Here is a 26963-nt window from a genome sequence, read left to right on the forward strand (position 1 = left end):
TCTAAGCAGCTGTACTATAACCTCATTTTGTAAACTTTGTATTTTAAATACAAAAATAAGCTCCTTTACCAATGTTAAAAATAATCATGAGGTAAGTTTCACAGAAAGACTAGAAATAAAATTGTAAATGGTGATAATCCCTGGGTGGTGGGATTACAGGTTATTTTAATTATCTTCTGTATTGAAAATTTCTACAGTTGACATTATGGACTTCTCATTTAGGAAAAAAAACTATTACTGAGGCTTCCCTGGTGTCTCAGTGGTAAAGAATCTGCCTGCCAATGCAGGAGACACGGGTTTGATTCCCGGTCCCCTGGTTCAGGAAGATCCCACATGCCATGGAGCAACAAAGCCCAGGGCCCCAAATACTTGGCCTGTGTTCTAGAGCTCAGGAACCACAACTATTGAGCCCACACGCCACAACTACTGAAGCCCAGAGCATATAGAGCCTGTGCTCCGCAACGGGAAGCCACTGCAGTGAAAAGCCTGCGTGCTGCAGCGAAGAGTAGCTCCCTCTTGCTGTAACTAGAGAAAAGCTGGTGCAGCAATGAAGACCCAGCACAGCCAAAAATAATCAAATAAAATTATAAAAAATATTACTTAAGCAATTAAAAAAGAGACTGTAAAAACTCAACCTCACATAATTTAAAAATGCAAATTAAAATAATTATTTAAACCTATCATATTGACAAAGATGTTATGAAGCTAATATACACAGTATAGGTAAGGGGACAGCTAACAGGCACTGTCCTACATGACTGATGGGATTACAAACTGCCACCAGCTTTTTGCAGGGTGATTTGGCAATACTGATCTAAAATATCTATCCAAAAATTTAAATGCAAATCTGAATCCAACAATTCTAAGATATTTTTCTCTGAAGATATACTTGCATAACAGTGCAAAGATATAAGTAGAAGGATGTTCAATAAAGAACTTGTTAAACTGTACTATATTCATGTAGTGGATATAGTGGAATACTCTGAAACTATTAAGAATAAGATAGCTCCATATGTACATATGATTATAATTTACTGTTTAGTGCAAAAAGCAAGTTTCAGAATACTGAATATAACCCTTTTTGTACGTAATTTTAAAAGGCTATAAATACATACATGTGTTTGTGTATGAATTAAAATGTCTGGAAGAATATTCTAAAACCTAACTGTGGAGACATCTCTGGGAAGTGAGAAAACTGAGACAGGTTAAGGTTTATTTTTTTAAACTACTGATATTATCTGAAATTGTTACACTGAGCTTGTATTTCTAACAGCTTTATTGGGACATAACTCACATACCATACAATTTTTTCACCAATTTAAAGTGATCTTTGTGTATGTACACATTCATTATTTCTTTAGCATATTCATAGAGTTGTAAAATCATTATCACAGTGTGTAATTTTTTAAATGAAAAGTATTTTGAAAAATGCTCTAAAAGTAAACTTAGTAGTAGTAAGAGAATGCGTGTCTGAGATAGGATCAGAAAAAAATTTGAGGGACTTCCCTGGTGGTCCAGAGGCTAAGACTTTGCGCTCCAAACGCAGGGGGCCTGGTCAGGAAATTAGAACCCACATGCCACAACTAAGAGGTGGCATGCTGCAACTAAAGATCTCACATGCTGCAAATAAGACCTGGTGAAGTCAAGTAGATATATAAAATAAAAAGTCTGAATAGTAACAGAATGATAACACATTAACAGGGAGAAAAAAAAATGATGGAAAGGATCTGAGACAGAAAATAAATAAAGATGTTAAACCGAGTTTTAACTAGGGATGTATTAGATCTTCCTTCATTAAATCAACACATCTGGATTCTGTAAGAACAAGATCAAGGTAAGACATTCAGGCATGATAAGAAAAAAGATAGAAATCCTTGATTTGATGGTACTGCAAATATTTGGATAAACCAGATTCTGTATAAATCTGCAGACAGCTGGAAATGAATTCCATCTATGGAAGACACAGATAAAAAGAATTTAGAGAAATATATTTACTTTGTAGTTGCTAGAAATCTCTCCTGTCTTAGGAAAATGACAGAGAAATACTAAGTCTTGAGCAATGAACACTTACTGAACTCAACAGTGCTCTGATTTACATAAGAATACCCAAGAATAGGAAGAGTTGGGTAGAGAAAAGAGCTCCTGAAACATAAACTTAATAAACAAACACCACGTAGAAATATTCATTCTGACTCCTTGACTCAAAGTTTTATATATGTTTTCAGAAGAAGGATGAGAAAACATACATTTGAAAGATAATATTTTATGAAAACATTCAGCAAAACTCACATTTAATCTCTGTACTATTTAAAATTACTTTTTCTCTGAGACTTTTCCCTCATTAAAATCTTCCTTGAGCACTACAGATCTTAGGAACACTTTGCAGAATATCACCTGTTTTCCTCTTTCGTATCTTTAAAAAATGCAGTTCAAAAGTTGTGAGGTTAGAGGATTCTTTGGCACCAGGAAAGGCGAAATTTACTGATTATCCTATGAATCAATTAGCTTGGGTACAATGAGCTCTTATCTATAATAATTAGGGCACTGAGGAGACTGTAGCAACTGATCTGGTTCAACATCAATAAAACAATGGAAATGTATGCAAGATAGCCACACTCATGCAAAACCTGTTTTTATAAAGAAGTAAATGTGAGATTAAAAAAAGTCACCAGTTTTGAATTAGGAAACTACAAAGTAACAGTGGTGTAATATATATATATTTTTTTTTTTTGGCGATCCTCCTGAAAGTCGCTCAGTCTCTGAAACCCCATGGACTGTATAGAATTCTCCAGGCCAGAATATTGGAGTGGGTAGCCTTTCCCTTCTCCAGGGTATCTTCCCAACCCAGGGATCGAAGCCAGGTCTCCCACATTGCAGGCAGATTCTTTACCAGCTGAGCCACAAGGGAAACCCAAGAATACTAGAGTGGGTAGACTATCCATTCTCCAGCAGATCTTCCCAACCCAGGGATCGAACCAAGGTCTCCTGCATTGCAAGCAGATTCTTCACCAACTGAGCTATCAGTTATTGTGTGGCAACTCACAGGATCTTAGTTCCCTGACCAGGGATTAAACCTGAGTCCTCAGCAGTGACAGCAGGGAGTCCTAACCACTAGGCCATCAGGGAATTCCTGCTGGTGCAATAATTTATAAAAATTAAAAATTTAAGATCAATCTATTATCTGATAGCAGGGATCATCTTTAAAAGTACCTTAAGTGTCAACAGTTGCAAAATCACTCACCTTGTGGCTCACAATTGATATAATGCTTGATTCAAAACCAAGCAACAAGACATAAAGGACAGACTTTCAGACACAGGGGCAGGGGGAGAGGGTGGGGTGATTTGAGACAGTAGCACTGAAAGTATACATTACCATACATAAAACAGATAGCCAGCGGGATGCAGGGAACCCAAAGACAGTGCTCTGGACAATCTAGAGGGGTGGGATGGGGAAGGAGGTGGGAGGAAGCTTCAAGAGGGAGGGGACATATGTATACCTATGGCTGACTATGTTGATGTATGGCAGAAATCATCACAATATTGTAAAGCAATTATTCTCCAATTAAAAATAAAATAAAATTTAAAAAAATCAAGTGACAAAGAATGCTCAAGAACAAGATATGCTTTGAAGTATTATAATACGATGTGTTTTCTTATTTCTACATGTGCATGTTAAATGTGTGCACATGTGTAACACAACATTTTACTGGGAATTAGTGAATTGTGCATGCTGGAGACTGTTGCTAACAACATAATCATCCCTATAAATGCTCTGATTGACTATGACAGCTTAGGAAACCATGTGGAAATAAAAAACGTTATGCTCCCTGATAATATGCTATGGAGGACAATGATCAAAGTATAACTCGTAGTTACTTATTTGCTTAAAAGTAAAATTGCTTTATCAGAAAGGTTACCTAAGTCTTGTCCTGTGACTGTGACAACAGATTAAAAATGGAACTGCTTAAACCTCCAAAATATGCAAAATGGTAACTGAAAGAATATCGCTTTAATGACAGTTAAAACCATCCATCTTCATGGGCTAAATGTAGATGCATTTGGAAGCTAACCTTGGCTTTCAGGCTTGAGGTTAGACTAGCAGGACTTCTATTGTCATCGGGACAGGTGGCAATAACCTTAGACGGGGATGTCAGAGCCTCCGAAGTCTTCTTTTAGATCTGACATCAAGCTACAATGAACCCTGGCTTCTGAACAAACTTTGAATGCCAAAAGGCAAAGGCGAAGGGTTAACTGCTCATTATTTTTTTTCAAAATTTCTTACAGGCTAAAATATTTTAAAAAGCAAGGACAGCTCAATTTAGATTATAAAAAAGGCACTCTGATGAAAAGCAAATGTGTTCCTAAATGTGTTTTGAAGTAGATGGTTAGAAAGCTAATATAGAGCTTGCAGTCTAAATATATCATTCTTTTAGAGGCAGAACATATTGCTGAGGGAAAAAAATTCTCTATCACAGGACTTATGGCATATAGTAACTAAAATGTTTTTCCATTCGTTGAATTTTCAATGTTCAGGAATATTATTCAGTAGACCCAGAGAGAAGTCCTAAATTGGAAAAGCAGCTGAGTCCAAGGTCATCTCTCTTGTTTCCAAATATATCTTGAAACAAATGCAAGAAGGGCACTTTGCTGAGTGTTATCTGGACATATATAGTTTCAATCAAATTCTTTAAGAAGTGTCAGAATAAAAGTTGAACATTTGTTTGACACTGCCAAGTCACTAGCAAGTGGGTCTTTTCAAGGACCGAGGCTCTCCTTGGCTACTTGGCAACTATTACAACGTAAAAGAGTTCTTTTTCTTACTCTCAAGAAAAAGCAATCAAGGACTGTTAAACACCAGCTTTGAATTTTTTTCCTCATATTTCTGGATACATAGGAAATCAAATAAACTTATAAAAATGTCTCCCAACAAAAATGTAACTTTAAAATATTCTGTTTCTCATCTAAATTCCTTCAAATTAGCAAATCTTTTCCACATATCTGAAAATGTGACATGAAACAAAAAAGTGATTGTACAAATGAGACGACAAAGAGTTGTAAACTGAATCAAAGAATAAAATGTTGAATCTCTGAGTTAGTGTAAAAAAATATTCCCCCAAAGACGATGAAACAAACAACTGACTTACTGCCTATACTGCTCTCTTTTGTCATAAAAAACAAATCAAACTTAGTCCATGATAACAGTCTCTTGTGGAGATGATAATCTGTGATTCCCTACAATGCAGTGAATCTCTCATTCCATCGAGGGTCCAAAAGGAATTAGGATATTAAGAACAGCTCCAACAACTGCACCAACTCAAAAACCTCATGGATTTGGTTTCCAACTCCTTTTTCAGCTTTAACTCTCTTACTCTCTGCAGCCTTGCCTGGCTCGTACCTCAGGGCATTCCTTTCTTGGGGCTTCCTCATCCCTGTGGAGCTCTTGTTCCCTCCCTAAGCCAAATTCTACCCATGCTTCCAGAGTGGTTTTAAACTTGTACCATCTCTTTCTCCAGTCTGCCCAGATTGCTCTAGCCCACAGTGTTTTTTTCCCCTCTGAATTCCTATTGGACTAGTAACTCTTGATGGCATTCCAAAAAGCTAAATTGAAACTTTTAGAGACCCTAAACTCTACAGAGTGTGTAAGGAAGTCTGAGTTTTGATTTTTCTAATGAAAACTTCTTTGATTTCTGAAATATCAAATATTGGGGTATACCTGTTTGATAATCCAGTGCTGTAAATTGCTTCAATTGCTGGTTCCTATCCAAATTTTACTCATCTTTCCAGGCCCGGATCATTCCTTCTTCTTTGATGAAACCTCCTGGACTCCCCTTTGACCTTTTAGTCTTCCCTAGTCCATTTTGACTGAACTTCGACAGCACACAAAATTTAGCACTAGGTTTTAGGATTCAATATATTTGCTGTATTGTATTGTTAGTCTGGTTAATGACAGAGGCCATTTCTTATCCTTTTACTATACCTTTTCATGGAGTCCAACTGAGTGCCCAGCATGTCAAATTACAGAGCACACGAGCTTAGCCCATATTAGAAACTCCTTACTCTGGCCTCACACAACTAGGTAACCTACTGAGCCATTCTACACTTGTCATTTCCTGAACATGTCATGTACTTAAATGCCTTTATGTCTTCTACTTGTCTTATACTATCAAAATCTTAATTCATTCTTATAAATCCAGCTCAAGTCCCACCTCTTCCATTAATCTTTCTCCAATCCCCCATGTCAAAATTAACTGCTTCTTCCTCTAAGCTCCTTGTTTTATACATAAATAAACTTTTCTTTTTGCTGCTTAATATTTGAATCTTCTAGACTGTGTGCTCTTTGAGAGGAAAAACCAGGTCATGTTCATTTTCTACCTTAGCATGTAGCATAGTGTCAAGCACGCAGAAGATACTCATTAAATACATATAAATAAATGAATGAACTTACAATTTTATTCTCCAGTTAATCAAGTAATATCTTGTTAATATCTTTGGTTTAGCCTTGGCATTTTCATAGATGAAGGCGAGAAAAGTCCATAAAACTATTCAATGGATTCTGGATTTGACTAAATTAAATTTTGTGGTTTTGCTTAATATTTTACCTTATTTCAATCTTTAAGTTTGATGGCAGCATTGTTTATAAAGTAAAAAACTGGAATCGATTTAAATGTCCAGCAACAGGAGACATACACGAGTTTAAGACTTTCACAGAGAAAGTTTTTTTTTCTTTTTCACCATCTATCTACCTCCAGAACTTTTTCATTATCCCACACTGAAACTCTTCACAGAGAAAGTTTTAAGTTATAACCTATGAAGTTTCTACTCTCTCTTTACCTAAAACTATTACTCACTTCTTTTATGCATTTACTCGACAATCATTTTACTATAATTCCCTCATCTGGTTGGTAGAATTTATTTACTTTAAACTATTTATTGATTTATTTTATTTCTTTTTGGCTGTGCTGAGTCTTTGTTGCTATACACAGGCTCAGTAGTTGTGATTTGTGTGCCACAGTTGTGGTGTATGGGCTTAGTTGCCACAAGGCATGTGGGATTTTCCTGGAGCAGGGATAGAACCCATGTCCCCTGCATTGGCAGGTGGATTCTTAACCACTGGACCACCAGGTAAGTCCCAGTAGAGTTTATTTTTAATCATTTAGTAAATTAGTGACATTTGTTTTTCAGCTACAGTTAAGGAAATATATTATTGAAAATGCATTATAAAAGCAAAAAAAATAATTTCACATATGTTGCAGTTCATAAATGGACAGCAACCTTTATGGATAGATACGACCATGGGTCACACTGCAGGACACCACAGTAGTTAAGAGCACAGATCTTGGACCCTGGCTCCACCTGCCACAGTTATTATCTGTGTAATACTGCAAAAGCCTTGCTGTGCCTCAGTTTCTTCATTTATAAGGTGAGGATAATGGTATCCATCTCATAGGGTTATTTTTGAGTTACACTGGTTCATACACATAAAGCACTTAGGACAGTGTCTGGTACGTAATCAGTGCTTACTAATGGAGTAGCTGCTAGCATCATTATTGTTTTCATCATTCTCAGGATTCTGAGTATTATAATAACCATAATAATATTACTCCCCTGAAGTAAAATTTTTTTTTTTTTTTTAATTTTTTTTAGGGAGCAAAATTTATTCAATCTTGCTTTGCCGAACTGCTGTTTAAAGAAATTTCCCTTCCTCTGTAAGTTGGCTTTGCTTCTAGAACCAATAAACCAATCAGTCTTTGCTCCTTAACAATGGGACCGGCTCCCTTGTGAGGAGTGAACTGCATTGCGGTTACTCTACCGAGGCTGGAAAGCCATTTGCCACACATGCCCCTGCTGTCCTGATTTCTGCACTGAGAGAGGCTAAAAGAGATCCCTCAAAGGTCCCAACCTAATGAATGACCATATGAATCATTCTGAGGTTCCTTTCAAGTTCCAAAATTCTCTGCCTATTCACCAGGCTCTCACATGCAGTGTTAAGTGGCAGTCTTGCCAGGAACGTGCAGTTCACACTCTGAACTGAGGCGGAAACAAATACTGTCACAGAAAAGCAGAAATCTTAAATTTCCTTCTGTGTTCTGAACAGTGCATTTCCACAGCAGTGAACCACATTTGGTGACTCAAGTCTCTCAGCAATTCTAGAGAGGAAATTGTGAAATTATCGCCGTTTGCTGAGACAGTACTTACAGTTTGCCAAAAGAGGGAGCATGGGAGCAGAAAGCACGTTTGTCCAAGTCTTTTAAAAAAAAAGTTTGTTTGGATTCTGTTTTTTAGTTTTTTATTTCTTTTGCAAGGATTGGATAAAACTAAATGCCAGTTACAGACAATATTTTCTTTTTAAGACTGTCTTAAGACAGAAAGGTCAAAGATTGAAAATAGATGCATAACTTTAAATGATCCCTCTCTATCTTCCCCAGACAAAACATTCACCTTATGCCTGGCTGCCACACATCAAACAGCTCTAATTAAACTGCTCTCATTAAAAGGAAAGGGAGGAGGAGCTCAGGCCAGCAGTTCTCCTGAGTAGGGAAGCAATCACATATTTAATAAAAGTGCAACTTTCTCTCCTGGCTGCCATGGATTGTTTGAAAAAGAAGGATTCATTGTATATATAATCTAGATCTCACCTTTACTACAACAATGGAGAAGTCATTGAAATAACCAAGTTTAATGAAAGTTAATCATCAGAGTGCTAAGTTACCCACTCCCTAAGGCTAAACACTCCTTGGTGCCAAACAAGCGGAATGATGTAAGCGCCTAGAACCTTTTGTAGAAACAAGTCTTAGATTCACACTCATTAGTCACTAATATTGAGTGAAAGCCTATGTAAGACAAGGAGGTTTCTATAAGACACACATATCCCTACAAAGTCATTTTTTCAATACAAATTTGATTGCTGCTTTTGTAAAGGCAGCTTTGGCAATTTACCCATTTGTACATATATTTTCAATTTGCAGAAGAATTCTGCAAATTCATGTATTTTTAGTTTAAGGAACACATTCAGTCTCTTACTCAAATTACCAAAAAAGTGCTCTGTATCATGTTTAGCCTAAAAATTTAAGAAAGACACTTGAAAAATTCACAGAGCTTAAAATTTTTCCCCCCAATTATATATGTTATATAAACTAATTACTTGATAGTTTAATGAAATGGTTTCTTTTATTGCTGCTGTCCACTGCATTAAAGCAATATGATATAAAATATTAATCTAAAGAAGAAAGTTAAATATTCTACAATTCCCTGAGATTTGGTTTAATTTCCATATGCCTCTGAACAATGCTCTAAGGTAATTCTGCTAACACTTTCTAGACCTGGAAAACATATGACCTTAGATTCAGTTATTAACAGATTTATAACAGAAAAGATATTTATATTATAAAATTCTATAAAATTTTATATTATAAAATTCTTAAAGGACAACCTTTAAAGTTGGATTATTTCCTTAACTAATACAGGAAACAAGATAGGCAGTGGTTTTTTGAAATTTATGGCTTAAATGGTCAGTCCCATGCAACGCTGGCAATACTGGGTCCTAGGAGAAGAAAATATGTGAACATAGGAGCAGATTTCACAGGCTACATTTTTTTCCTTTATTTGGGTCATCATGTGGGAGACAAGATTATTTTCCAAAATGATTAGGCATTTTCATCAATTAGCCAGCTGGAGTATCAATCCTGAAGGAAAAATGTAATAAGCTCTTCTTCTGTAAGTGCCAGCTGTCAAAAACTGTCAGAGTTGGTCAAAGCTTTTTAGTGTTCCAATCAAATCATAAAATGAGTGGAAAGTCACTGTACAAAACCCATTAAGCTATGTTACTAAATGTCCAATGTTACATAAAAACTATAAATAGCTTTGCACTTTTAGGCCTATTTTTCAATTTGTTTTTCTTGAAGTAGTAATGATGTTCTGCTTCAGTTAATAAAATAATTTTGGAGCTGCCTTAGTGTTTAATCCACATACTCTTTCTGTGTGGAATGAAAGCAAGCAATAATCAAAGCAGAATTATAAGCATTCCTTGACGTATCTCTTGCTCACAATTTTAAAAATTAAGAGGACCAAAGATAACAAAGACTGAAAAAACTAGTCACTAGGCTTAATAATCTTACAAATTGACATTCCTTTGGGGAATAAAATGCTGTTTCTGGGAAGGGCATCTAGTCTTTTTCAACTATTTGCAAAGGAATTCATACTCTAAAAGGAACATCACTTACTACTGGCTTAAAAATAACAAGCCAGTAGCCAACTCTAAACAAATACAATGTTCAAAACCTGATTATTAAATTAGTAACGGTTTGTTTCCACACACTGAACACAGTCTTCACTCTTTTAGTACATGGTTGATCCAAGAGTTGATCTAAGGGCCAAGTGAGAATTCTGATAACTGATATTTGTCCAAAAAAGTAGCTAAAGTAAGCTGAGGACCAGTTCGGAACCACTTAATAACATTGAAATACTTCTCTCTTTTTTTTCTTTTTTTTTCTTACAATATGTTAAAAGAAGTTTCTTTCTATACTTTCCCAGTAAGTTCTTCCATACTCGGATGGATCTATTCTGGTGATAGCTCCTAGAAATGCAAGTAATTTCCATGCTAATGAGATTCTCTAATTATCAAGAAAGACAAAAAAAGGGTAGCACACATTTGGGAACAGACACCCAAGGCCATTAATCAAGTTTGTATATTTTGCAAGGGTGGAAACAATTTTTTTCATCAAAATGTTTTTGCTTTGTTTTCTATAGGAAAGCTAAGAAGAAAGAACCCAAGAAGGACATGCTAACCATTTGAAATCTGAGTTTTCAAATCTAAAATAAAGAAAATTTAAAAAGTATATTGAAACTGAAATGAAGTAAAGGGTAGCATATGAATTTAGTGTCTTTAAGGAAAAATTAAAGACATCTTCAGATACCTTGTCCAGATGAAGCAGAGATTTGGAGGCACTTCGACAGTTTCTTATGTCTAAAATAATAATGCCCAGAACCTACTGTGTTAGATTTTTGGTGAAAATAAGCAATAATCTCAAATTTAGTACAGTATTATAGACGAATACTTACTTTAAAAAGATTTAAAATTTACACTACATAAATTTTAAATAGCCATGATATGTGCACCAAGTTTTATTTGCCTTTAAACAATACAAATAGAACAAATATGCCATTCAGAATATTAAGTGTTCTTGAATTGTACAGAAGAAAAAGAAACTGAAGTAAAACTGTAGGAATTGCTGAACTTCAGATAAATGTATCTTCAAAACAAGAGATATTAGTTCCTAAAAGATTTCTCTAAAGTTAAAAAAAGATTAAGAAAAACAATAAGCCACTGGGTTATTATGTCCAAACAAAAACTTACATGTTTCTTAATGGACATGTGTTTACATTTAAAGACAGTAAACTCAGTCTCTTGTCTTATAAAACAGAAGACACCACTGATGTATAAACTAAGTGAAATAATAAAAGCCTCTTTTTCATATTAGACACTTTTAAAACCTAAATCTACCTTAGCATTATTTTCCATGAAAACTTAATAGGGAATGGCTAATCTGAAAGCAAAATGTTCAACAAATCACTTAAAAAAAGAAACACACCATGGGATTTTGCTTATAGCTAGCCAACTAAAGCCCCAGACAGTGACACATGAGCTCAGAGTATCAGCCGGTCCTCTCCTCCCTCCTGAATTACCTGACCAATGGAAGTTTGGCTTTGTTGTTTCAGAAAGCACTGTTTCTTACATTCCATCAGTTGTTCAAAATCATGCCACATTTTTGCTTGTTTCATATTTGGACCATGACTTTCTCGTACAGCTTTTTGTTTTTCCCGGAGTTTCTAGCATAAAAAAAAAATCAAGAATAATTAAATATCATATAGGGATTTACTTCTACTGCTCTAATCAGAAGAATATGGTATGCTTTGTACATCTGATAAGTAATAGCTAAACCAGATAATATATGAAAGCTAAGATGATAAAAGTTAATTAAATTTATGATAGCTCTAAGACAACCTGAAGCTAAAAAGGACAGAAAAATAGAAAAGAAGGGGGAAATAAAGGAAATCAGGAAAGTGGAGCAGTATCATGGTATATAAAAAATGCATGTTTTGGAAGTCAGAAGACTTGAGTCCCAACCCTGGCTTTGTCACTAGCCATAAGGAAGACAATTTCTCTGGACTGTAGTTTTTTCAACTGTCAATTAAGGTTAATAATAGGAGTAATTATAAAAGCATCTGCTTTATAATACTATTTTTCACATGATAATAGATATAGAAATAATTACAAACTATCATGTGTTATATATGTTATTATTATTAAATATTACATTCTTTCCTGAATCAATATACTCTAAGGGTATGTTCTATGCCCAAATAAATCAAATTGTATGCAAATATTCTTCAAGGAAAAGGTCCAGTGATATTTTAAAAAGGCTCAGATCCTTATCAGAATTATTTTTGTTACTAATAGCCTACAAATATAGTTCCACCTTCCAATACTGTTCTACTTACTGACTAAAATTATAAACAGGAATAGGAACATTTTTCAGTAAACTGCGAACTGTTCTTTGGCTCTGTATTATGGCAAATCAAGGAAGAGTGACAAAGAAAAGATCGCACAAAGTCAGAGAGAAAATGAGAGGAAAGAAAAGTAGGAAGGAAAGAAGAGAAAAACAGAGATGACAGGACACACATAAGGAAGCACAGAGTAACAGAAATACACTCACTGACACAGAGTGTGAGAAATCACCAAGAAGGGCAGAAAAACAAGCAAAGACACAAACAGATTACACGGGAACATCCCCATCTTTTCCTCTTTTAGTATGCAGGGTTGATCTAACAGTTGATCTAAGGACACAAGTGAGAAGGCCGGTGGTCTTATTTAGCCCAAATAAGAGGCTAAACTAAACTGAGGCCAGATTCAAAATGCTTATTAAAGACTGCCCTTCCCACCTATGGCTAAGGAAAGCAAAGTTAACAGCAGACAGCAAAACAAAACAGAATGAAGAAAATATAATTTAAATATAAACAGCAAATTTTTGACACAATGCCTGGCATGCAAATACATCTATTTAAGTCTATGTTACAAACAAAGTATCCTACAACAAATATTTTTATCCTCATAAACTAAAACAAAAGTAGTAAGTCAGATCAAGAGTTTTAAGAGTATTGAACATGATTTTAAGATTAAGATACTACTTAACTGTAACTTTTCTTATATTGGAATAATTCCTTTTTCAAAAATCCTAACAACCTATAAAAGCTATTTAAAGAACCAAAGACAGGATGCGGGCATTGTCTGTATCAGAAATATTAAATTTAATTTGCTTCATAACCACATGTGTTTAAAACCTTTAACTTTATGAATACAACTGACTTTAGTCTATAATTTATTTTTAATGTTACTGTCATGTACTACAGATTTATGGATAGTTGCAATGCACAAAAAATACTTGTCATAGATTTCATTGTTCTTAAAAGGAGGAGGTGGTACAGCAGGGGGAAAGTGACAACTTTGAGTATCATATTCCATAGTACTTGGTAAGGCAAAGTCTAGTATATGATAGTGTGAATTGTAGCACTATAGTTTGGTCTAATTTCAGAAACTCAGGCTGGCCTGAGGAGGTCTGTGGATGTCCAGTCTGCTGGTTTGGAAGACTTATGCTATTGTCAGTTTGAAAGCCTAGGTATATTCTGTGTCTGCTTTGAAACTTTAGATCTATTCTAAGAGTGAGAGGATCAAGAAGCTTTGTTTCTTAAGTGATACAGCCAGACAATCAGGGCATGAGCTAATCAATGGCTCATTTTGCTCAAACATGCTTGATGTCAGACCACTGCTACTGCTTTCCCCTCAAATCTTGCAATATAATAAAACACTACACTGGGAGGGGAAAGAATAATCATATTTAGTCATTAAGTTTGGGTCTATGAAAGCATTCAAGGTTTGGCAAATATTTCTCTATATACAACATCCATTCAGATACTAAACAAATGAAGTGGAGGAATATTTTCATATGAAAAAAGTACATTACTTCACTTAAGAAATATCTGGATGAAAGTCAATTATTGACAATCATACTAAATCCTAAAGCCCCCAAAATCTCTAGTTAAAATACTGTACAAATGTGTGTACAACTTGATTCAAATACATACATTTGAACATGAAAGTATCCAATAGCTAAACTGTACAATGTATTGACTGAAGCAAAGCCATATTGTTAATTTGTACTTTCAGAACAGAAAAGCCTATATGTATATAAAATCACTTCCAGGTTGCAGACTCAAGAATATTAGAACACTGAAATGAGACACTGACATATAATCAGTATTTTTTTTTTTCAAGTTTAAATTTAATGACTTTGGTATTAACTATACACATACTATACACATAACTATACACATTTTAAGTGCTAAGACTTAAAATCTTCCGGTTCAGTTGTGACTCCAGAATAATCAGTATTTTAAAAGAAAAACTGCAGCTAACAATTCCTAACAAATGATAATACAAACTGGACACTCCTATTACAAAAACTAAGAGGAAACTTCAATTTTCAGTAGTGAAACTCAGTAAGAAACAGATAAAATGATGTATAGTGAAGCATGGTTAGCATTCACTATGTAACATGGTCTTAAAATCATTAAAGATTAGAATCAATTAGAGAAATCAGTTAGTCATTTACATCCTGATGGTCAAGGCCCCTACCACCTCTTCCACTAGGAGTGTCTCAGAGAACTGGAAAAACAAAGCTCAATCATACACCCCTATTTTTAGTAGTCCTCATATAAGACTGGCAGGTAGGGAGTGAATATCTTAAGTAAAGTTTTTCGATTATTTTTAACTGAGTCAATGTTTGTAAAGAACTTAGACCAGGCCCTGGCTCATAGTAAGAGCTGTGTGTTTATTAAATAAAATAAATGAGTAAGTTTATACTTATCTTCTAAACAGAGATACCTGGGAATAATGTGAAACTTGTAGTTCATTCATTACACGTGGCATTTTGTTATGCATGAACTTTTATTTAAAACTAGATTTCCCCCTTCCCCCCCAAATCTATGTGTCTTCACTTTTATAAAAATAAATTTCTAAGGAAGAGTCTTCATTTTTGAAATGGAGTAAGAAAGTTCTAATTTCCCCTATAAACCTTAAAAAAAACTGACAATGACGTAACCATGTCCTGTAAACCTGAATTATGTACACATTAAAAAACAAATATTCTTACCTTTCCAAGATTTTCCTGTTCAGCAATATTTTTGGTATATTGTTCCCTGGGGAGTCAATATAATGATATAGTTTACATTTAGTTCAATTGATTTGATCATACAACTAAATTATAAATCAACATATCTATCTAAATATATTAGATAATACAGTTTAGCGTACTAGAATCAGAATGAAACCCATTATCAAACACTCCCTTTTCTAATCTTTAGTCAGTTCATCTAATAAACAATAATATAAGTTAAAAAAAAAAGGCAAAATATCAGGTAAGAAATTAGGTACTATTTCCAGTTAATCTACACTTAAAAAAATAGCAATACATTTGCTTAAATTACGCTTTTTTGGAAAAGGCTTGCAGAAAAGAGAGAGGACACACATTAAAAAAAACAACAACAATAAATATTATCTAATCCTGCAATCCAACTTCTATGAAGCCTTCCTACAGAAAAACTCTTAAAACTTAATAAAAATGAAAGCAAAGACTATTCACTTCACCATTGCTTACAGTAGTAGAAATCTACAACCAACTAAATGTTGATAGATGGGGAAATGTTTAAATAAATTATGGTACATCCATTCAAAGGAATAATACAGAGTTGTGAAAAAGAGAATGAGGTAGATTTATAAATACTAAACTAGACAGAATTCTAGATAAATGAGGTATGGCAATGTAGACAACATTTAATTTTTGTGCACTATACTTGATAATGGTTACTTTTTGTTTTTATAAATATTTCTTTTGTAAGCTAAAAAATTATAAATTTTTAACATAAAAATATAAATAATATCATATGGTATTTTTAAACAAAAGTATAATTATATTTTAAGGCAAAAAGTGAGATTTAAAGTGTTAAGGACAAAGACTGAAGAACGAGGACAACAGAACCAACGATAAGAAGAGAAACTTTAGACCTCAAATTTGTATGGAAAAAGACTATATTTCTGTGAAAAGCTACACAGCAGTACTTAAGAAGAAATTACATAACACAACATTGGGAATCTAAGAAATCATAAACCACAAAGACAAACTCTAACAGCTTAAGTGAAGAAAGATTTGCATTTGTGTAAAAAAGGGAGGTTAATGCCTTTAGAACAGAAAGAATGGCAATCAGAAGAACCCGAAGTCCTTACAGAGATGAAGTGAAGGTAGAATTTGTGCACAAGAATAATAGCAAAAGGGAACAGACCCAGTCTGGATGAACCTTCATTTTGCCCATAAAATTTATGAGACACTAAGTTAATGTTATTTGCCTTTCTAGCTCTCCAATGAAAAACAGCTCAGAGGATATAAATGACGTATTACTCAGAATAATGTATGGTTATAATTAAGAGAACTTTAAATAATTCATTTATTACCCCAGGTCTGAAGAATGTCCAAATTGTTTTAGGATTTCCATTTCTATTTTATCAAGAAATCAATAGGTGCATGCTCATAACACTAACATGTAATTTTATTCAATTGATTTATTCAAGTAGTAATTACAGATCACCTGTTCTATACCAAGCATGCCCTGGGATTTCAAGAAGAAAACAGGGACAAACAGGGTCCTCACTCTTCAGGAACTCATACTATATCATTCCAAAATACTGCTGCAAACATTACGTTGAACTTGAGCTCCTGTGGCATATATTGTTCTCTTTATTTCATAGATGAAAAAGTGATTTATCCAAGGTCACAAAACTAGGAACTGGAAAAATCACGTTAGAAACAAAATTTTATTGAGTCCCTTTCTAGTACTTTGATACATAACATGCTGCCTCTTTAAATAAAATTACATTTTACAGGTGATCTTTCAAAAACAAGCTAATTTCTTAGACCTTTGGCCTTACCAGAAAGTACCATAAAAATAGAAAATGAAATGACATAAAAAATATTGTGTCTATATTAGTAATAAATTTTAAATATGTATCAGTGAGTTTAGAGTATAACTCCATTTTATTCGTAAATATTCTTACCATGTACTTCTCTAGTCAGGGTGCAATATTTTTCTATTGGAAAACTGAGGAATGGTAAAGATTTACAATGATTTTTAAAATAATGGAGACTTCCTTGGAAGTCCAGTGGTTAAGACTTCTCACTCCCAACGCAGGGGCACTGGTTCCATCCCTAGTTGGGAAACTAAGATCCCACATGGTGCACTGTGCGGCCAAAAAATAAATAAATAAAAACGATGAAGAGGAATATCTATCTAGAAAACAGATCAGAAAACCAATAGCTCAGGAGCAATGTTTCCTTCTTTACTAATTATATTGATAACTTTGGAAGAAAAGAAACAATTTCTAAAACTTTTATTTTTCAAGAACAAAATTAACTTCTTACATTAGTGAACATTAGTGAACATTGACTATATAGATTTAATGAGCAAAATTTACATGCAATAAAAGAATTTGAATAAATACATTCAGTATGTTTAATATGCTAGAGTATTACAAATAAAATCCTATTTATAGGATATTTTCAGCCTGGCTTGCATTATATTAAAAAATTTAGACTCTGTAAAATATTCTATTTCTTAGATTCCTCTTTATAATATCAATGTACTGTTGTTGTTCAGTTGCTAAGACATGTCGGACTCTTTGTGACCCCATGCATTGCAGCATGCCAGGTTTTCCCATCTTTCACTATCTCCTTGAGTTTGCTCAAACTCATGTCTATTGAATCATAAATATCAATGTATAAGCTACTAAAAATCTCAACTGCAATCTTGAATAAATGTGAATTCTACACTTCATTTGAGTTCTTATTGAATGGTAAAAGCAAAACATTTGAATTGTGATAAAGGGCCAAAGAAAGTTTATCTTGTTCACTACTGCATTTTTTTCAAAGCTAGCAATTCAACTATAAACATATTTTTAAGGCAGCATTTATTATGTTATAGTATGCTAGGATTACAAAAAGAAAAAATCACCATATAAGGACTAGTAGTATTTATACATTCTTTGTTTCAAAGGCTGGCACTCTGCAATCACAGAATTTCTAGCTGAAGTGCAGCTGCTCACAATGAGCTCACAATGAGCTGCAACAATGAGCACACCAATGACCAGAGTCCAGGCCATGTGGGACTTTAAAAATAGACTAAATTGAGTGCTTATAAAAAAGCAACTATGAAATTATATGTAATCCTACACGCATACATACTCAGTTGTGTCTGACTCTTTGTGACCCCATGGACTATAGCCTTCCAGGTTCCTCTGTTCATGGAATTTTCCAGGTAAGAACACTGGAGTGGGTTGTCATTTCCTACTCCAAGGGATTTTCCCAACCCAGGGATCGAACCTGAGTCTCTTGTGTCCCCTGCATTAGCAGGCGGATTGTTTACCACTGCGCCACCTGGGAAGCCCGTATCTATCCCTGAGGAGGGAGTAATGGGGATTAAGTGGCTTAATGGCTATAAGAGTTTCTGTTTCAGGTGATGAAAATGTTTTGGTAATATACAGTGGTGACGGTTGCATAATATTTTGAATGTAATGAATACAACTGATTATACACTTAAAAATGGTTAAAATGGCAAATTTTGTTATATGTCTTTTGCCACAATAAAAAGTAAGCAAGCAAACAAGAAAAATTATATGTATTCTTACTTAGTCAGGAGGGCTGGAGTACCCAGAGGATGTTCAACAAGATTTAATTCTAAATAATATCTTTACTATTTGCTTATTTAGGTACTCTGTATTATTCCATCTTATCTTCTATAGATGAAAAATTAAGTAACTCAATATAAAAACAACAAAATTACTTGCCTAATTGCTTTTCTTTTTTCTTGTTGATCAGAGGAGACATATGCCTTCATTTCATCAGTAGCACGACAAAGTTGTACTTCTAGGTTCTAAGTGGAAAGGCTATGTTTTAGGTTAAGTCCTTGATACAGAAAAATCTCAGAAAAGTTTCTGATCCAATTTTCTTTGTCTTACCTTAATCATACAATTTGTATAATGGTATCTACTTTCTTCTTGAAGACACTCCTCACGGAGCCCTCTGACTTCCTAAAACATAATTTTATTTTATTTATTTATTTTTTTTTCTAAAACATAATTTTAAATGGGCAATATTATTGAAAGAATAATTAGATACAGAGAGGATAACCAAATGCACAACAAAAGAAATACTATCAGAGTATTTCCTCTTCTGTGCCAAAACTTTATTGTATCAGGCTAGGTTGCAATCTTTTCTAGATACCATGCATATCACTCTACAACCTATAAAGTTCAATTATTTATTAAGTAACTACTGTGCGCCCAGCTCTGTGTTAGGTGCTGGGGACAGAGAAGTGAACAAGACAGGTCCCTGCTCTCATGCAAGTAGAGGAGACAGATATAAACAAGGAAATGTGTAATGAAGGCAGTTTCAGATGGGGTAAGTGCTATGAAGAAAATTCTGCAGTACAATGTGATAGGGGTATTGAGTGGGCGAAGTTAGACAGGTGATTAGAGAAGACCTCTAGGAGGCAGTAACATTTAGGCTGAGACCTAAAATGGTGAAAGAAAAGGAGAGAGAAAGGCAAAGAGCTGGCAGTAGAGTATCCCAGAGAGAGAAGAATATATGAAAATCTGCCCCTGAGGAGAAAACAGGCTTGGCCTGTTTGAAGTACAAGAAGAAAGCTAGTATATCTGGGGTCTGTGGGTGAGGAGGAGAGCATGTGGATATGAAGTTCATGGAGCAGGTAGGGTCTTGAAAACCAAAATTTTGAAGTTAGATTTTAAGTGCAACAGGAAGCCGTTAGAAGGTGGTTTAAGTGTTGTACCGGTTTCTTTGGCTGCTCTATGGAGAATAAACCTTAGAAAGGCCAGTGTGGAAGGGGAGAGGAGGTTGTAGTTACTGTGGTAGTCAAGGAAAGACATGATGGGGCCTTGACTCTGGCAGTAGGGGTGCAGATGGAGAATTTAGGGTGTGTACATCAAGTTTGAAGAAATAAAAATCTCTGCAGCTTGGTAGACAGACTCAAGGCATGAGGGTAAAGATCTGGGAATCTTTTGACATTGGTGTAGTGAAAACATGCATACAAAGTCAGTTTCTGCTAGGTTGTTAAAATAAGAACTATCTTCTTACCTGCTCTAATTTGGACCGATTGCTTTCAAGGCCCGCGGCACAGCTATCATACTGGGATTTCTTTTCATCACACTCTTGGGTTAATTCCTAGTATGAAAAGGGTGATTGATTGAATAAATAAAAAAACAAAGGCCTAAAAGGTGACTCTGCAACAATACATGCCCTTGTCAGTCTTGTAACTTAACTCTAAGCTTCTTGGCATACTAACGAGTTATTTATACAACAACCAGATATTTGAGCATTATGACAGATGAAGGTGCTGATAAAAAGAATAGCTGCCGTGTATTGAGCTGTGTGCCAGGCTCTCTGTTAGAAGCTGGGGATACAAGAGTGAGCAAAAGAGTCAAAAATCCTTCCTCTCAAGTAATGCTCAGACAAGTAAACAGGCTGAGTGATATGAGAGACAAATGCAAGGTGTTACGGGAGAACATGCGACTCTCATTGGACTTAACCCAGGCTTGGGGATCAGTAGGGGCAATTTCCTGGAGAAACTGATATCTACGCTGAGGTACAAAGGATTAGTAAGAATAGTTAGAAGGGACAGACAAGGAGGAGAGTGTTCAGAAAAAAGGAACACTATGTATGAAGTCTTGGAAGATTAGAGAGAAGAAGGACAATTTAGGATGTATAAGTAATTTATTATACTGGAACACGGCTGGGAAGTGTGAGAAGAAGGGGCTGAAGACTTTGGCAGAGGCCTGATCAGAACTTTGTAAACCATGTTAAGGGTGTTTGAGCTTTACCCTTGACAATAACGAAATCTCACAACAACCCCTTAAGGTATATACTAATATTCCCACATTGTGCTTAGAGAAAGTTCACAGAGGACAAGTATCTTGCAAAAGATTATATGGCTGGAAAGAGGTGTTAGAATTTGAACTCAGGCTGTTTGAGTAGTTTCACACTTTTTTCTAATGTAACATTTTGAAGCAGATAATCTGAAAATTTGCTACCAACAATTAGAAATGCTAAAAGTATCAACAAATGCTTGACAAGGTAGGGTAAGCACCCTTTCAAATTGAGAGCTAACTGAACTCTCAAAGAAGTAAAATGAATTACCAGAGTTAGAAACAAAGGATAACAGCCTGTGGATACCCCTGGTGAAGGGAGTTGGGAGTCAATCTTGATAACAGAATGATTAGAATGGCTAGGCAGGGCAAAAGACCTTGAAATTTGTGAGTAAAGGGTTAACACCAGGCCAGCCTGGGAATGACCTTGGTTTTACATAGCACAGTTTCCTTGGGAACAAGAGAGTTAACATTACTGGGTAATGTTGTGTGGTGCTTCCATTGCTGAATGGGACTGCGTCTGGGTTGGGGTGACCAGCAAAGTACAAAAGATTGGTGGGAAAAAGATGCCATGGCTTTTATGTATCAAAGTGACCTACAGACATCTGAGGCTCTTGTGGTTGACAGTCACATACACCCCAAATAGGAGAAGGGGCAATAGAGGCTATGTACTTGGGTAGTTGCTGGGCCTGTAAATGAGATGGAGATACTATAGTAGACGAAGGACTTTTTTTGTCTCTGAGTCTGATGGACAAACCGATCAGTAAATGTAGCTATGTTGCTCCATCCTAGGTGCCAGGATTCAAGAGACAAAAGCCTACAAAAGATAAGCTCACAATCCAAAACTATAAATATGCAGGGAATAATCACTCCATTATGAGTGAGAATTAGAAGATATAAAACAGCAGGAGTATACCTCCTCTAGCAGAAGAATTGGAGAAGGCAATGGCACCCCACTCCAGTACTCTTGCCTGGAAAATCCATGGACGGAGGAGCCTAGTAGGCTGTGGTCCATGGGGTCGCTAAGAGTCAGACAGGACTGAGCAACTTCACTTTCACTTTTCACTTTCATGCATTGGAGAAGGAAACGGCAACCCACTCCAGTGTTCTTGCCTGGAGAACCCCAGGGATGGGGGAGCCTGGTGGGCTGCCGTCTTTGGGGTCGCACAGAGTTGGACACGATTGAAGCAACTTAGCAGCAGCAGCAGCAGCAGGAGAATACTAGAAATAAATCTATTAAATAAGTATACTTAATACTTTATTAAAGGAGGAACTGAAAATAAAAGACTGAAAAAGGTACAGTGAGTAAAAAAACAGACAAAAATGAAAAAGAAGTCACTGAAATTAAAAACTAAGTAGGTGACACAAATATAAGATTAGTTCAGGAGATAAAAGAATGAATTAGAAAACAGAGCTGAAGAAATTATCAAAAATTCATCACAAAGAGACAAAGAGATGAAAATATGAAAATGAGGTTAAACAACAGTGAACAGAATAAATACAACTAACATATATCTAACAGAATTGCTGAAGAACAGACTAGAAAGACCAGGGGAGAGAATATTTGAAGACATGTAGAATATGTCCAGAATTATTGAGAGACAAAAAGCATGAATTCTAGCTGAGCAAATAACACTAAATCTAAACTTAGATCATGTCAGTGAAATGGGACAACACCAAAGACAAAGACAAAAATAGTAAAACTATCTATAGATTCAAGGGAATCCCTATCAAAATACCAATGGTACTTTTCACAGAACTAGAACAAATAATTATAAAACTTGTATGGAAACACAAAAGACCCTGAGTAGCCAAAGCAATCTTCACAAAGTAGAAGAGAGCTGGAGGCACAACATGCCCTGACCTCAGACTATACTACAAAACTACAGTAATCAAAACAGTGTGATGTCAGCAACAAGAAGAGACACACAGATCAATGGAACAGGAAAAAAACCCAGAAATAAACCCACACACTTATGGTCAACTAATCTATGACAAAGGAAACAAGAATATACAATTGAGAAAAGACAGTCTCTTCAATAAGTGGTGCTGGGAAAACTGGACAACTACATGTAAAAGAATGAAATTAGAACATTTTCTCACACCATGTACAAAAATAAACTCAAAATGGATTAAAGACCTAAATGTAAGAAATCATAAAACTTAGAGAACATAGGTAGAACACTTTCTGACATGAATAAATCATAGCAATATTTTTTGGATCTGTCTCCTAAAACAGTTAAAAAATAGAAGGCCAGAAGAGTCAGGTTTTTTCCAAAGACATACAGATGGTCAACAGGCACATGAAACGATGCTCATCATCATTAACCATCAGAGAAATACAAATCAAAACCACAATGAGGTATCACCTTACACCTGTCAGAATGACTATCACCAAAAAAGACCACAAATAATTTGTTATTCATGAGAATGTGGAGAAAAGGGAACCCTTGTACAGATTTGGTGAGAATGTAAATTGATGCAGCTACCATGGAAAATAGTGTGGAGGTTCCTCAAAAACCTAAAAACAGAACCACCATATGATCCAGCAACTCCATTTCTGAGTATATATCCAAAGAAAACAAAAACATTAATTTGAAAAGATATATGCATGCCAATGTTCACAGCAGTATTATTTACAATAGCCAAGATATGCAAGCAACCAAAATGTCCATCAAGAGATGGATGGAAAAAGAAGATGTGAGATACACACACACACTATGGAATGCTACTTAGTCATTAAAAAGAAAGAAATTTTGCCATTTACAACAACATGGATGAACCTGGAGGGTATTATGCTTAGTGAAATAAGTCAAAAAGAGAAAGACAAACACTATATGATATTACTTATATGTGGAGTCTAAAACAAACTAGTGAATATAACAACAAAAATTAAAACCAATTATAGGGAAGACATTATTTAGAAAGAAATGAGAATTAAATCAATAGCATATCCTTTAACACGACAAGAGAAAAGAGAAAGCAATGAAAATAGTTTTTTTCTGACCAAGTGACTAATGAAGAGGAAAAACAAAGATGGTTTACTTTTGGCAATGATTCTTTATTGAGAGAACTACTAAAAGAAAACAAAACAAGGAAATTTCATTTCAGGAAGAAGGAAACTGAATCCAGAAGTAAGGAATAAAGTACATGAGGCAATGGTAAGAATTGCTAAATATATGGATAAATCTAAATAGGAAATGACTGTATGAAGTAGTAATTATAACAGTAATGACCACCATGACAACCACTTTTAGAGTTGAAGAAACAAAGTGGAAATTAAATACCAGAGGATAAGAACACATGTGTAAGGCAAGAGAGGGTATGAAATCATTCTGAGGCCCTTGTATTGTTCAGGAGATTAACAATTGTTCAGCTGATTAACTTTAGGCAAGAAAAATGTGCTAAAAATATAAGAGTAAACAATATCAGAACAGGAGTAGAAAAGGAAATGAAGGGAAAAAAGAAGATAAAGAAAACAGGATTGGTACAATGGAAAGTAGAAAAAGAAAAAGAAACAGGAAAAGCACAGTCAATAGGACGTGCAAAACAGAAATAAATTCCAATGTATTAATAATAAGAGAAAATATAAATGGGACTAAACTCACTAATTAAAAGACAAGCTCTCAAACTGGATGTAAGAAACTATATCTACACAAAATCCAACTATATGATATTTAAGAGACTTATATAGGACAAAAATAAGGATGCAGACAGCTGAAAGTAAAGAAAGACATACCAAGCAATACTAAACATAAGAAAGCTGACACACTTATATTAATAGCAAACAAAATAAGACCCTTAGACAAAAAAGCACTGCAAGGAATAAAGAGTCATAAAATAATGATAAAATGAATAATTTACCAAGAAGTGTTCTTTTTTTTTTTAAACCAGAAATCTTTTTCTAAATTGTGGTAAAATACACATAATCTAAAACTTAACTATTTTAACTATTTTTAAGGCTGCAGTTCAAAAGTATTAAAACATTCACGTTATCGTACAACCAATCTCAACTCTTTTTATCTTGCAAAACTTAACCTCTACACCCATTACACCAAAAGTCCCCATTCACCAGGAATTTTTGAACAGCACATTCAAGAACCTTGATCTGATAAACACATGGAGAACCCAGTACTCAACAACTGGAAAATATATTCTTTTCCAGATCAAGTCATTAAAAAAATTATGTTTCGATGCTGTTCTCTCGAAACATCCCACCCTCGCCTTCTCCCACAGAATCCAAAAGTCTGTTCTGTACATCTGTGCCTCTTTTTCTGTTTTGCATATAGGGTTATCATTACCATCTTTCTAAATTCCATATATATGTGTTAGTATACTGTAATGGTCTTTATCTTTCTGGCTTACTTCACTCTGTATAATGGGCTCCAGTTTCATCCATCTCATTAGAACTGATTCAAATGAATTCTTTTTAATGGCTGAGTAATAGTCAATGTATGACAAAAACCACTACAATAGTGTAAAGTAATTAGCCTCCAACTAATAAAAATAAATGAAAAACCAAAACAAAAATTATGTTGGCCTCAGCTCTCTCCATGGTCACCCTTAACTCCTGAAGACTGTGGAGCTACTCTTTAAAAATCCTCAAGGAAAGAAAGCATGATGTAATGATTTTTATGCCCAATCAAGCAGTGATTGAAATATTTAAGGCAACAAACTCTAGAAACGTAAGAACTCATCAGGGAATATTGTTCTTCTAAGCTTTGAGGACTCTACTAGAAAACAAATGAGAGACAATAAAAAGTAGGAAAATGGGTAGGGAGAGGATTAGTAATGAGCACTGAGTCTAACAAGTACAGGTATAATACTAAAGACAAAAGGGAGAACTAGTAGAACTGAAAGTAAATGTTATACGCTCTGACAATGTAGACACGATACATAAAATCTGCAGGGAGGGGAAGGGAAAAAGAAAGTGGAAGGTAGAATGAGTAAGCTGGTTTCTTCAGTAAGCAGTTTTCCCTTGCTGGGGATGGTGGGGAAGGGCAACAGATATAATTTAAAGCTGATGAATCAAGTCATAGTATAAGCATATTACATGTATAAAGGCAAACAGTAAGAAAGACAAATGACCAAAATGAAGTGCTAAAGGAGAGGGAAGAAGAAGTTAGAGGAAAAACATCAATTTCATCACTACTCATAGTGGGAACTAATAGATACTATCAACAGTAATGAAATATTAATGGCGGCATTACAGATACAACCAGTAGAGCAAAACCACAAGCCAGAAAATACAAGAGAGAGACAGAGACAGAGAATGAACAGAGGAATTTATTTTTCTGGGCTTTAAAGTCAGAAGCAAAACATAATAAAGTACACAAAGACCAAATATGTTTGCATATCAATAAATATGAACTGGATAAACTTATTTATTAAAATAAACCTGTCAGATTATATCATATAACAAAACACAATTCAAGATCTATTCAGAGACATACCTAAAACAAAGAAACTTTTTAAAAACTGAAAGCAAAAGATGGGCAAAAGTATAGCAGGTACAGTGAAAACAAAAGGAAGCAGACATTAATATGGCAGAGTTGACTTCTGCCGCTCACCCCAAAAAGCCTTTGTTTTTTCCTAAGAGAGTAGAACAAAGGTGTGGAGAGCAAACTTCAGGAAGCCAATAAATTCATTAATTTTCAGAAAATTTCTAGAAAATACACAAAGAGCTGTTAACATTATTTCTAGGGAGTGTGCTGGGGTGGGATGTAGAGAGAGAAATAATTTCAATTCTTTTCCTTAAATAATTCTTTAGAGTTTGAATTCTTGCCAAGAGCATGGCTTTACTTCCATAAGAAAAAGCAATCAATAAGAAACACTTCAGTGAAATCAATAATTACCATATTATATACGCTAAAACAAGTATTTTAGCTTTAGCAATTACATGTATCATGCCTTTAATAACTTA

At 34.8% G+C, this 26963-nt stretch overlaps 1 protein-coding gene across 2 annotated transcripts in view; it reads right to left on the reverse strand.

The window, feature by feature from the left end:
• Positions 1-11086: 11086 nt before the first annotated feature.
• IFT81 (intraflagellar transport 81) overlaps positions 11087-26963 on the reverse strand; it is a 213511-nt gene continuing 197634 nt past the window's right edge. For both annotated transcript variants that reach the window (XM_043901887.1, XM_043901888.1), the window contains 5 exons: positions 20253-20339; positions 19118-19189; positions 18947-19032; positions 15207-15252; positions 11087-11826 (listed from right to left, as the gene is read on the reverse strand). In XM_043901887.1, the coding sequence (XP_043757822.1) occupies positions 11644-11826; positions 15207-15252; positions 18947-19032; positions 19118-19189; positions 20253-20339 (474 nt within the window). In that variant the 3' untranslated portion in view covers positions 11087-11643. The remainder of the gene's footprint in view (positions 11827-15206; positions 15253-18946; positions 19033-19117; positions 19190-20252; positions 20340-26963) is intronic.

This window comes from Cervus elaphus, chromosome 5 (assembly GCF_910594005.1).
Source record: "Cervus elaphus chromosome 5, mCerEla1.1, whole genome shotgun sequence".
Classification (NCBI taxonomy): Eukaryota; Metazoa; Chordata; class Mammalia; order Artiodactyla; family Cervidae; genus Cervus; species Cervus elaphus.